We start from the raw sequence: 12060 nt of genomic DNA, 5'->3' as shown, positions 1-12060 counted from the left end.
AAGCTGAGGCAGGAGAATTGCTTGAACCCAGGCGACAGAGGTTGCAGTGAGCCGATATCAGGCTACTTCACTCCAGCCTAGGTGACAGAGCAAGACTCGTCTCAAAAAAGAAAATACATGGGAGGAAATGGTATATCCTGAAATGAGGACTTTCATTCTGGACTAGGGTTTCCAACGAAGGTGACAGTTTATCCTTCAGTCTCCACAGGCCAAGAATTTGCCATCCAGCAAGAGGCAACAGAGGAAGCCCCCCAAGTCCCATGCCAGAACTATGACATTATTACATTCCATTTCAACACTTAAATATTAATAATTCATCCGCTTAAATATCTACACTTACTTTACCAATTTTCCATTGTATTGATGAAGAGGTTTCCAAATTTCATATAGGTCGTCATGACGTGGACAGGACTTTTTGATAACTATACCAAATGACTATATAAAATATAAGCGTTAAGGCCAGGTGTGGTGGCTTACGCTTGTAATCCCAGCACTTTGGGAGGCCGAGGCGGGCGGATCACGAGGTCAGGAGATCGAGACCATCCTGGCAAACTTGGTGAAACCCCGTGTCTACTAAAAATACAAAAAAATTAGCCGGACGTGGTGGTGGGCGCCTGTAGTCCCAGCTTCTCGGGAGGCTGAGGCAGAAGAATGGCGTGAACCTGGGAAGTGGCAGAGCTTGCAGTGAGCAGAAATAGTGCCACTGCACTCCAGCCTGGGCAACAGAGTGAGACTCTGTCTCAAAAAAAAAAAAAAAAAAAAAAAAGAAAGAAAGAAAGAAAAAGAAAAGAAAAATATAAGTGTTTAAACGTAAAATACCTTGCAACTGCTAACACAGGGCTAGAGAATATAGCAAGGTAATAGTCTGTCCAGCAAATTCTTCTGAAAAAAAAATTTTTTTTTGAAACAGAGTCTCACTCAGTCAACCAGGCTGTAATGCAGTGCCACGATTTCAGCTCAATACAACCTCCACCTTCCAGGTTCAAGCGATTCTCCTGCCTCAGCCTCCCAAGTAGCCAAGACTACAGGTGTGTGCCACCACACCAGGCTAATTTTTGTATTTTTAGTAGAGACGGGATTTCACCAACTTGTCCAGGCTGGTCTCGAACTCCTGACCTCAGGTGATCCGCCCACCTCAGTCTCCCAAAGTGCTGGGATTACAGGAGTGAGCCACTGCGCCCAGTCTTCTTCTGCAATTTCGACAATCAACTGTGCGATTTGCCTTTCCTTCAGCACCGAGATTTTATTTTTCTTTCCTAATTATTTCAAACATGAATTTTGGTTCCAGGGAACTAGTATTTCCTTAATTTATAAATTGAGGGTGGCTGAGCATGGTGGCTCATGCCTGTAATCCCAGCACTTTAGGAGGCCAAGGCAGGCAGATCACTGGAGGTCAGGAGTTCAAGACCAGCCTTGCCAACATGGTGAAACCCTGTCTCCACTACAAATGCAAAAATTAGCCAGCTGTGGTGGCAGGTGCGTGTAGTCCCAGCTACTAAGGAGACTGAGGCATGAGAATCGCTTGAACCCAGGAGGTGGAGGTTGTGGTGAGCCAAGATCATGCCACTGCACTCCAGCCTGGGTAACACAGGGGGACTCCATCTCCAAAAAAAAAAAAAAAAAAAAAAGAGGGTCATCTCACAGATGATCTAATAAATAATGCTTTCTCTTTAGAAATTCACATTATTAACTTTTCTACTTTTAGATATCGTAACTGCTGTGACTTGAAGGACTTATCTCAACAAAGCCTTAAAAAACTAGGGTGGGCAGTGGGTGAATGGGTTGGGGGAACCCACACAAAATCTCCAAGACACCTGGAAGCCCATGTCCCCATGAGAGGGACTGCAGGCAGCTGTAGCAGACTGGATGGGAGAGGACAGTAGGCAGGAGAACTCAGGGTCTGGAGGCCATGGTTCTAAGGCCAGAGGAAATCATTGACAAACTTAAATCCAGAGCTTGACAGGATGAAATTTGTGATTGTAAATGAATATTTGCCATTACCAAGTGAGATCGCCAGTGGTTAGTTGCTCCTCCATGTGGGCCACAGTGAGGAGAACGTGGCATCAGGCCAGGGTGTTCCTACCAGGAATGCAGGATCTGCACCTGTTTAGGACGAAACGCTGGACAGACCCAGCTTAGAGTCATCTCTGCTCTTTACATCTGTCAAGGCTGTGAAAACTGAGAGTCGCCCAGATGCGGTGGTTCACACCTGTAATCCCAGCACTCTGGGATGCTGAGGCGAGTGGATCACCTGAGGTCAGGAGTTAAAGACCAGCCTGGCCAACATGGTGAAATCACATCTTTACTAAAAATACAAAAAATTAGCCGGGCGTGGTGGTAGATGCCTGTAATTACAGCTACTCCAGAAGCTGAGGCAGGAGAATCTCTTGGAACAAGGGAGGCGGAGGTTGCAATGAGCCAAGATGGCACCACTGCATGCCAGCCTGGATGACAGAGTGAGTCTCTGTCTTAAAAAAAAACCCAGAAAACTGAGTCTCATGAACAGTTCCCGAAAAAGAAATTGGGCCCACATGAAAACACATTTTTCTCCCAGCTGGGGCAGGCAATGAAGTGAAATAGGTCTGCGGACTGGACTTTCACATAGAGACCGTATATTTCCTAATTTGGGGGTTATGTGGGGATCATCTGGAGGACTGTTCCTGCTTTTGGTGAAACACAGGGAGGTATTCTTTGTGAAGCTGCAAATCTGGCACAGCAATAACGACTGGGGAATTGGAGAGAAAAGAGAAGGCATACTAACTGCTGTTGCAAGTTTCCCAGAAGTATGACATTATTGGGAAGTAAACTGCTTCTTAAATCAACTGTGTCAATACCACGTCAGTAAGGCACAGACAACAACATGAAGTTTCATGACAGGCCAAATCTAGCCCAAACCCAGTCCGGCAGAGGTTGTCAACCCAGCGCCCCAGCAAGAGCCAGAGGGTCCCATCCTGGGAGCTGCAGACGCTCTCCTGTGGGCTGCAAAGGCCATGGCCGCATCCTGGACAGGACGTAAGCTCTCAGGGATACATGCATGTTCCTGGGGTTATATGAGTGTGACGGGTGTGGCATTAGTCTGACGGTGTCACGGGCATTCCAGTGGTTACGTGTGTGCTCGGAGGGACAGATGCGTGTTCCGGGGGTTATATAAGTGTGACAGGTGTGGCGTTAGGCACACGATTTCATCCCCGCATTCTGGGCGTTACGTGCACTCTGAGGGACACATCCGCATTCCTAGGGTCGGATCTGGACAGCAGCTGTCACGTTACCCTGACGGTGTGATCTCTGTATACAACGGGTGCTAACACCAGCATCACAGATGGAGTGTTATTAGTACTACGGGGGTTATTATCACTGTGGTGGGTGTTCCAGTTGCTTTCCTGAGGCTACATTTCTGTTCCGAGACCGTGGCTTGGCTCCGTGGCCGCCTCGCCTTGGGTGCAGAGAACGAACCTCAAGTGTGCTGGATTCACAGGGGCTTTTGGTTTCTAATTTTCCACAGGAAGGGTCTCTGCCCCTCAGCTGACAAGCCTGAAAAAGGAAGGATTTTATTCACCACGGACGCGAGCTCGAGGTGTCCCAAAGCGAGGGGCGTATCCCAGTATGTGCTGAGGAGAACGCGACTCCCGCTCTCGCAGGACTCAGGCGAGGAGGTAGCACGCGGCCGCCTCAGGGCTCAGAAAAGCCGGGCTCGCGCGCACTCTGCTGGCGGCCAGGGGCACTGCAGCGCCCTAGAGCTCACTGCGCTGTCGGCAGCCCCGTGCCCGCTGCTACCCATCCCGCTGCACCACTTAAAGACAGCATGGAGTGTTTGGCGCTATCGTTCTAGAAATGCAAACTGACACAGAGCCCACTAGCCCGTGAATTTCTAAAAATGCAGAAGGCACAATTAATTGGAAACCATAGGAAATAAAATCAACATGAATGCACATTTTACAACTTATGCAAAAATTTACTCAACATAGTCCTCAGACTTAAAACGCGAAACTGTCAGAGGCCTCTTAACCACAGTGACTTTATTTTAAAAAAAGGTTTTAAAAAAGTTAAATCTGGGCAGGGCGCAGTGGCTCATATCTGTAATCCCAGCACTCTGGAAGGCCAAGGCGGGCAGATCACTTGAGATCAGGAGTTCAAGACTAGCTTGGGCAAATTGTGAGAACCCTATGTCTACAAAAAACACACAAATTAGCTGGCATGGTGGCACGTACCTGTAGTCCCGGCTACCCGGGAGGCTGAGGCGGGAGGATTGCTTGAGCTCAGGAGTTTGAGGCTGCAGTTAGCCCACCATGATCACACCACTCCACTCCAGCCTAGGCGACAGAGAGAGACCCTGCCTCACACACACACACGTTAAATTTGTTGGATTATATATTTAGGGGGTTGAGTACTTTTGGTTATAAAATATTTATGGTTGCGGGAACAAGTTAATAAATAAAGACATAAAACTTATAAAAATGTACCAGGACTTTAAGAACAAAAAAGCATTCTTACTTTAAAAATAAGTTTTACTTTAAAGGTAATAATACACTCATAAATTCTTGTTAAAATCCACAGTAACATAGACAAGTAACAATACTAATAGCCTGTCACAAACTGATCACAAGCCTTTATAAAAGACAACACTATTTATAATAACCTATATAAACAAACATTAAGCCCGGGCGCGGTGGCACATGCCTGTTATCCCAGCACTTTGGGAGGCTGAAGCGGGAAGATCACTTGAGACCAGGAGTTCCAGACCAGCCTGACCAACATGTGAAACCCAGTTTCTACCAAAAATACAAAAAATTAGCCGGATGTGTTGGCACGCGCCTGTAATCCCAGCTACTTGGTAGGCTGAGGCAGGAGAAACCTTGAACCAAGGAAGCAGAGGCTGCAGTGAGCCGAGATCATGCCATTGTGACAGGAGTGAAACTCCGCCTCAAAAAATAATTTTTTTAAAACAGGTGCATTCCTCCTCTTGCTTTCTGAGGACGCCCTGCTATGTAGCTGAGTAGTCGCTAATAAACTACCTTAACTTCACTATACTCTGTGATTCGCCATAAATTCTTTCCAATGTGAGATCCAAAAACCCATTCTTGGGGTCTGGGACAAGATCCCTTTTCCGGTGACAAAACTATACAAATTCTAGAATAAAACACATAAAACTATGTGACCTTGGGTTTGGTCATGAGTTTTAACACATGACACTGTCAGAGGCATTTAACGCCTCCTTTATATGAACTCCAGGGTGGTTTATGTTCCATTGGCTAAGAGAAAGTTTTCTTCCAAAATGTAACATGAGTGTTTGAGGTCAAACATTAATATCAAGTAAACTCAAAAGATGGAAAAGATAACATTAGTTCTGGGAAAACCAGAAGTGTGCCTTTTTTGGAAATAATCATCGGTAGCACAAACTTCAGATTCTGCAAAGGAAATAAAAATGAGTTAACTTACATTTTTCACAAATTAAGATATAAATCAAGATAATGAAATCCAGAAATCCAATCTTACTGCTTTTAATGTTCATTAAAAAAAAAAAAGACATCTTTATCAAATAGCCCCAGTAATAGTCACCAAGTCTTTACTACTTAAAAGCAAAATCCACCTATCTCCTGAACAGTATCCACTTTACAAGCCTCATTATACGTACTGGAAACAAGATTCAGAAATAAATATATGCATGTATATATATAAAAATATATTTCAAATAAAAAATACTTTTAGATAGTGGTATTACAATACATTTAGAAATTAATAACGGAAGCAAATTATGGGAGATCATCCACGCCTGTCCCAAAGGTACCGAATTTATAAATCATCTCAGATGCGGTGCAGGACAGGTTGAAAATAGGAACGCAATGAACCCGTGCGGAGCAGCGGCCAGCGCGGTGTCCAGGGCAAGACCCTGCCCGGTCCAGGCCCCTCCGGCCCTGGGCCCGACGACTGCTACGCCTCTGACTCCACGCTAACGCGGAGCCCGAGCGCGCGTCACAACGTGTGGGGCCGGGGAGGCTGCTACCCAGAGGCGGAGTGCGGGATCGCGAGGGTGCCCACCCGCCTCTCGCTCCCGCCGGCACGTACGGACTCGCGTCCCCGCCGGGCGCCGACTAGGCAGCAGCACCGCCCCCGGCACAAGAGGCTCACGCGCCTCTTACCTAACAGGAAGTTGGAAGCAGCGCGCCCCCACGGTGCACTGAACGCACTCAAACAGAACCGGACGCAGACACACGCTTTCAGCCCAGGGGAAACACTGGCAGGGTCGGAAAAGCAAGCAGCGCGTGCGGGAGCTCAGAATGCGCCCTGCCCCGGCCCGAGACCCCGCCCCGGCCCGGTCCCGCCTTTTTGTCTGCCTCACCCCTCCCCGCCCGGCACGTACTGGCCCCGCCCTTCGCGCGGCGTTTTTTGTTGACCCGGAAACGGATTCTCCGGAGCCAAGGTCCGCTCGGGTGAGTGCCCTCCGCTTTTTGTGGCCAAACCCAGCCACGCAGTCCCCTTCCTGCGCCATCCTCCATACCCGGGGTCTGTGGGTCTCCACGGACGTCACAGGCTCGGCAACAGCCCCACTGTCGGCGGGGAGCCCCGCGACGCCCTGAAATGCTCCGAAGCCTGTCGCTCAGCTGCCAGATCTGCGTCTGTGTCCGGTTCCATCACTGAGGTCGCCCCGTCCAGCCCTTCTACCCTAGTTCTCTTCACTGTCCGCCCATCCTATCGCGCGCCGCGTCAGGTCCCCATTCGGCACATGGCTTGTCTCCCGTCGTCCCCACCCTTGCCCCTCTTGGCAGCTCAGGGCAGCCCTGGGATTTGGCAGACGCCAGTCCTCCCTGAGATGCCTCCCCATCCTTTCCTCCGCCAGGCCCTACGTCTCCGCAAACCCCCCGCTTCGGGGTGACCGCTTCAGACAGGAAGCTGAGTCCGGGCCTGGGGTAAGGGACCTGCCCAATCCTGTGACAGCCCGCGTCCTTCTGACAGTCACCTCCCACTAGCGGTGACCTTCCCGGTGCCCCACTGAGAAGTGGGCTCTTCCTTGGCAGGGGCTTCTTCACTGTATCGCTGTGGATGTCGAGGTGGGGCAGGATCGTGAGGAGAAAACAAGAGAAGAGGGAGGTAGGGCCAGTGAGGGACAAAAGGGGAGGGAAATTTAGATGGGAAGTGGATGGGTGTGAGGAATTTGAACAAACACTGAGAATGAAGGAGAGTGACCTGAGCAAGTAGTAGTGGGGTAAATGGAAATAGACAAAACGGCAATCAGCAGAGATGTGGAGGACAGAATACAATGAGGAGGCCCTGACTGTCAGTAGCAGAGGGGGCAACAGAAGCCTAATTCTCAAATTCCTTAGATGATTTTCTGATTTCCAAATTAGTTTCCCTTTTAAATTTCTTGTATCAGGTTCAGTTTATGAGGCCTCAATACTTTTCAGTCTTTTTTTTTTTTTTTTTTTTTTTTTTTTTTTTTTTTTTGAGACGGAGTCTCGCTCTGCCGCCCAGGCTGGAGTGCAGTGGCCGGATCTCAGCTCACTGCAGGCTCCGCCTCCCGGGTTCACGCAATTCTCCTGCCTCAGCCTCCCCAGTAGCTGGGACTACAGGCGCCCACCACCTCGCCCGGCTAGTTTTTTTGTATTTTTTAGTAGAGACGGGGGTTTCACCGTGTCAGCCAGGATGGTCTCGATCTCCTGACCTCGTGATCCGCCCATCTCGGCCTCCCAAAGTGCTGGGATTACAGGCTTGAGCCACCGCGCCCGGCCACTTTTCAGTCTTAATTATGTATTGAAAATACTTTTTGTTTGGTAAATACTTTTACATTAATTCAGTGTGCACTTTGTAAGAATATTGATGATTTGAGTTAGTTTAGTTTTCAACATCTTCCTCTATTCCTTTATATGATCTCTGTATTTAATGACTGTAGGATAAAATTTCCAACTAAGTATAAATATCAAGTTTTCTTTGTGCTGTTTTCTGAAATTATTGAAGGATGGGCTGAATTGTCCTAGAACTTTGTTCCAACAGATTCCATGTGTTCATAATGAATAAATTGCTCAAAGATATTTCGAAAGCTCACCTTTTATGTTTTTTATTGCCAATAATTACATCTTTTTAATTTTTATATTTTTGGATGACTTAATGTGATGTTCTGGAAAAGACAAATGTTTTTAGTCAATATGATTAAAACCGTGAAAGACAAATTGCTGTTACTTAAGAGTGGGAAATTTGATCTCAAATCTTTAGGGGGCAGGGATGTTAAGGGAAAACTGCCACTGTCGCATCCAGATCATGTCATTCCTGTTAAGCTGGTGCCGGTTACTGTCTACTGGCTTCTGTTCACCTTTCCACCTGCCCCAAGACATACACATAGTGACATAAGGCAGTGGATAGGGAAAGAGCTAGACTTTTTAAAGTAAGCACAGAACAAAGGTGTCTTTCTAATGAGGAGGAGCTGTTGGTTCCGGGAAGGAAGCTTGGAGGAGAAGGGGCAATAAGATTTGGGTATTCAGGATCCAGAAGTGAGAGAGAGCTTGGGAAGCTCAGGAACCGGAGAAAGAAAAAGCATTGCCCATTCTCACCCATGACCCTGTGCTCAGCAGGTACTAGCAGAGACTTCAGCAGGAACCAGAGAAAGAAAAAGCATTGCCCATTCACACCCATGACACTGTGTTCAGCAGGTACTAGCAGATACTTCAGGCTCTGTGACTAAAAGGGATCAGACCAGTTCATATACCCACAGCTGCCATGTAAGGATGTGTGTGGACTTTACTAGGGAAGAAGGGTGTTATGAAGGAAGGGGCAGAAAAACTCACCTGTTGGTCTCCAGGTAGAAGTTTATTGTCCCGAATTCCTGGAGGTTCAGTGAAAAGCAGAAGATTGTCTTTTTCACATGTTGAGTTATGCCCCCATATATGTGGTTGTGGTAAAGAAAGAGGGTATGTCGATGGGAAGTCCTGAAATGCATGTTCCTAACATTCAGCAGGGACTTCTCAAGACACATCTTGCCTTAGAAAGAAGCTCAGAGAAGAAAAATGGAGAACAATTAGATATGACATTTTCACTGGAAAAAGTCATATTATTCACTGATTGTTTTGTCATCTCCCTCCTTAAATGTTGTTTTTAGGATTTCGTAATATCTGACCCTGCCTAACACATTTCCTAACTCACTCATAGCCTTCCCTTAACTTCATCCCATCTTCACAGTATCACACTGTGACCCAGTGATTTCTAACTTGTGAAGTTCCATTCGGGGGATCATATGGGAAGGCCTTCACACCCAGACATGGTGTGGAAGTGGGCCACATAATGTCAGTGAGGCAAGTATGGATCGTTTAGGGATGATGCACTGTCAGATCTTGTTGACCATGATTAGAAACACTGTGCATATTAGTAGTGAATTAATGCTGGGAATACCTGACAAATCCTGGAAAAGAAGATTAATGAGAGGAAATTTGTTCTGCCCAATTGTATAATGCATTTGAAGCTTAAAACAATGAATCAGTATTGATCTAGCCTCAAAATATTAATGATTTGGATTAGAAGGAAGACTTTAGAAAATGATAGCTATGACAAATTAAAGTAGCATTTGATCCACACGATGGAGTTTGTTTATTCAGTAATTGCTTTAAGAATGGAATCAACGTAAGTGTCTAACAGGAGGGTATTTTAGAAATTGTTCACAGCACGTCTGTTCCAAGGAGACCTTGATGTTCATAGATTTGTAAAGAATGCTGCTTACTAGCACACTGACTTATCTGCAAATGTCTGAGGGTTCCTCCACTTGGGTAACTTGGGGGTTTGATCGCAGAGTAAATAAATGGTACATTTTATATTGTAATATAGCAAGATGCAGCCCACAAACTGTAGATACTCTTAACTACCACATAAAGTTCATCTACTGCTTTAACCAGAACTTGATACTGTATGTATGCTTTTGTAGATTTGGATAAAATGACAATTCATTATTATTTCCAGTTCACAAAGTAATTGTGAGGCTGAATACATTTTATTATTTTATAGATGTATGTGTAAAATGAATTTTTCTGCGTGACTCATTTTTGATGTATTTTAGATGATATTTTATATTTTGTAGTTTAATTGTATGTACACACACACAAATACACACTTAGGGGTCTTATTATGTTTCTGTAGCGAAACCAAAATCCTTCCTTCATGCCGTTTGACTTTATGTTTTCCTCAGGAAGGCAGGACCTATTTTATATGATAAAATATTATGTTTTATTGAGTCCACTTATGATATTGTTTAATATTATGAATATTTACATGACTTATTTTAAATTTCCAACTAACATAGATTTACATGAAATTTGACATCTTTATTTTTTTCTTTTCACAACTATTTTGACTATATCCTCACCAAAAATCAAAATTTAGACAAAATTGGCTTTTAGACTAATTCTCATTTTTTACATGTGAAAGACTACATGTGACTTTTAAGTCTAGGTTGCCCTGAGTCTGCAGTCACCGGGGTTTTATGTCACTGTGTCCTCCAATCTAATAATATTATTTTCAGGCTATATTCATGTCATTTCAATGTCCTCATTAAGTTTTAAAATTTCTTTACATGGGCCTACAAATTTATTTCAAATGTTCCTCATAATATTTTGCTATTGTAAATAGAGACTGATTTTGTGTGTTTGCTTTGTTTAAAGATTAATGTTACTAAACAGGAAATACTGATTTCAGCTTATTCAGAATAGTTTTGCCCACTTTTTAAATGTTCTTATTAGTATTGATAATTAGAATGGATTCTACTTTTTCAAGTTTACAGTCACATCATCTGAGAATAACTACAGTTTCGTGTCTTTGACTCCATTTTTGTAGTCCCTCTCCTTTTCCGTCTTGTTTTGGTCCCACCTCAGGCATCATGTGCAGTGGTGAATGGCATCAGCCCCAGCCAGCCTCCTTATTCCAGCCTTACCTTAAGTGGAAATGGTTCTTTTGTTAACTCTTCAATATATAGTTTAGATTTTATTGATTAAGAATAATTAGTCCTCACAATTCGATATGATTTTTAAAGATTTTAAATTATTTTTAAAGATTTAAATTATTTGAAAGTGTTTTTTCAAACATCAGTTGATGTGATTGTTTTTAATCTTTAAAATTAATATGTGAAAGTAATACGTTTTCTAGTATGGAATTATCCTTTTATTATTTTAATTAACTCCACTTTACAATGCTCTGGTATTATTTAACCATACCAGTGATGGCCACGTGACCAAAATAAATAGCCAAATGGCTAAAAGTGTATTAATGATTTTTGCAAATATAATTAATGAAAATTGTTGGTTAAAATTCTAGTTATTGTTGCATTTATGTTCATTTTGATTAGCATAATAAACTAATGAGGACAGGCTTATTTTTCTCCTTCAAAAGCATTTACATTACAAAGGAGGTAGAAGTGATTTGACATGAACTCTGATGTATAACTTAAACATTAAAATTAGCTAATCAGATTTTTTCTGCTGATTACTGAGGGAAAGTTTTAACTCTATTTTCATGGAAATTAATCAATGTATCATGTATTCATGTTAGAATACAATTGTTCTGATTTCTTAGATTTTGAATTACTACTTTTAAATAAATACAGTCTCTTTTATTTACCTGTGTTTTTTTCTTTCCACCATGAGTCTTTTTGGTTTCATGATCTTGCTCTCAAAACTTTAAAATTATTGATTTCTGTCAAATCTGTTCATTCATTACATTATTTTATTATTTATTAAATTCTTTTAACTTTTTAACTTTTATTATTATGTACTGCATTTGTAACAATTTGGAAAGTCAAGTAACTACTGTTTTATTTTTCTTTATCTTGGTTTATGAGTGTTTTTAAAGTTTTACTTTCCTTGAAGATCACAGCTGTAGCCCCAATTCTATGGTTCTGGCTACTTTTATTTATCAGACTTACTAATATCATGAATGTAATTGGAATACTCCTTTGATTTTACTGGTGACATATACCCACTAGTGTACTGAGATGGGGAAAAAAAGTCTTTACAACTCAGATAAATATAGAGTTGATATTTATTATTTATGTAAGTGTGATCTTGTTATTAAATTCCTCTATCATATTTATGG

At 43.4% G+C, this 12060-nt stretch overlaps 1 protein-coding gene across 1 annotated transcript in view; it reads left to right on the top strand.

Annotated features, from left to right (window-relative positions):
* Positions 1-12060, top strand: part of LOC139361536 (uncharacterized) — a 177120-nt gene that overhangs the window by 8770 nt on the left and 156290 nt on the right. Inside the window, exons 4-6 of the mRNA XM_071090130.1 lie at positions 3639-3809; positions 5834-6028; positions 6145-6428. Coding sequence (XP_070946231.1) covers positions 3639-3809; positions 5834-6028; positions 6145-6428 — 650 coding nt within the window. The remainder of the gene's footprint in view (positions 1-3638; positions 3810-5833; positions 6029-6144; positions 6429-12060) is intronic.

Source organism: Macaca nemestrina, unplaced genomic scaffold (genome assembly GCF_043159975.1).
Source record: "Macaca nemestrina isolate mMacNem1 unplaced genomic scaffold, mMacNem.hap1 Scaffold_58, whole genome shotgun sequence".
Classification (NCBI taxonomy): domain Eukaryota; kingdom Metazoa; phylum Chordata; class Mammalia; order Primates; family Cercopithecidae; genus Macaca; species Macaca nemestrina.
Note: the sequence above shows the minus strand (reverse complement) of the source record. Positions and strands in the feature narration are given on the sequence as shown.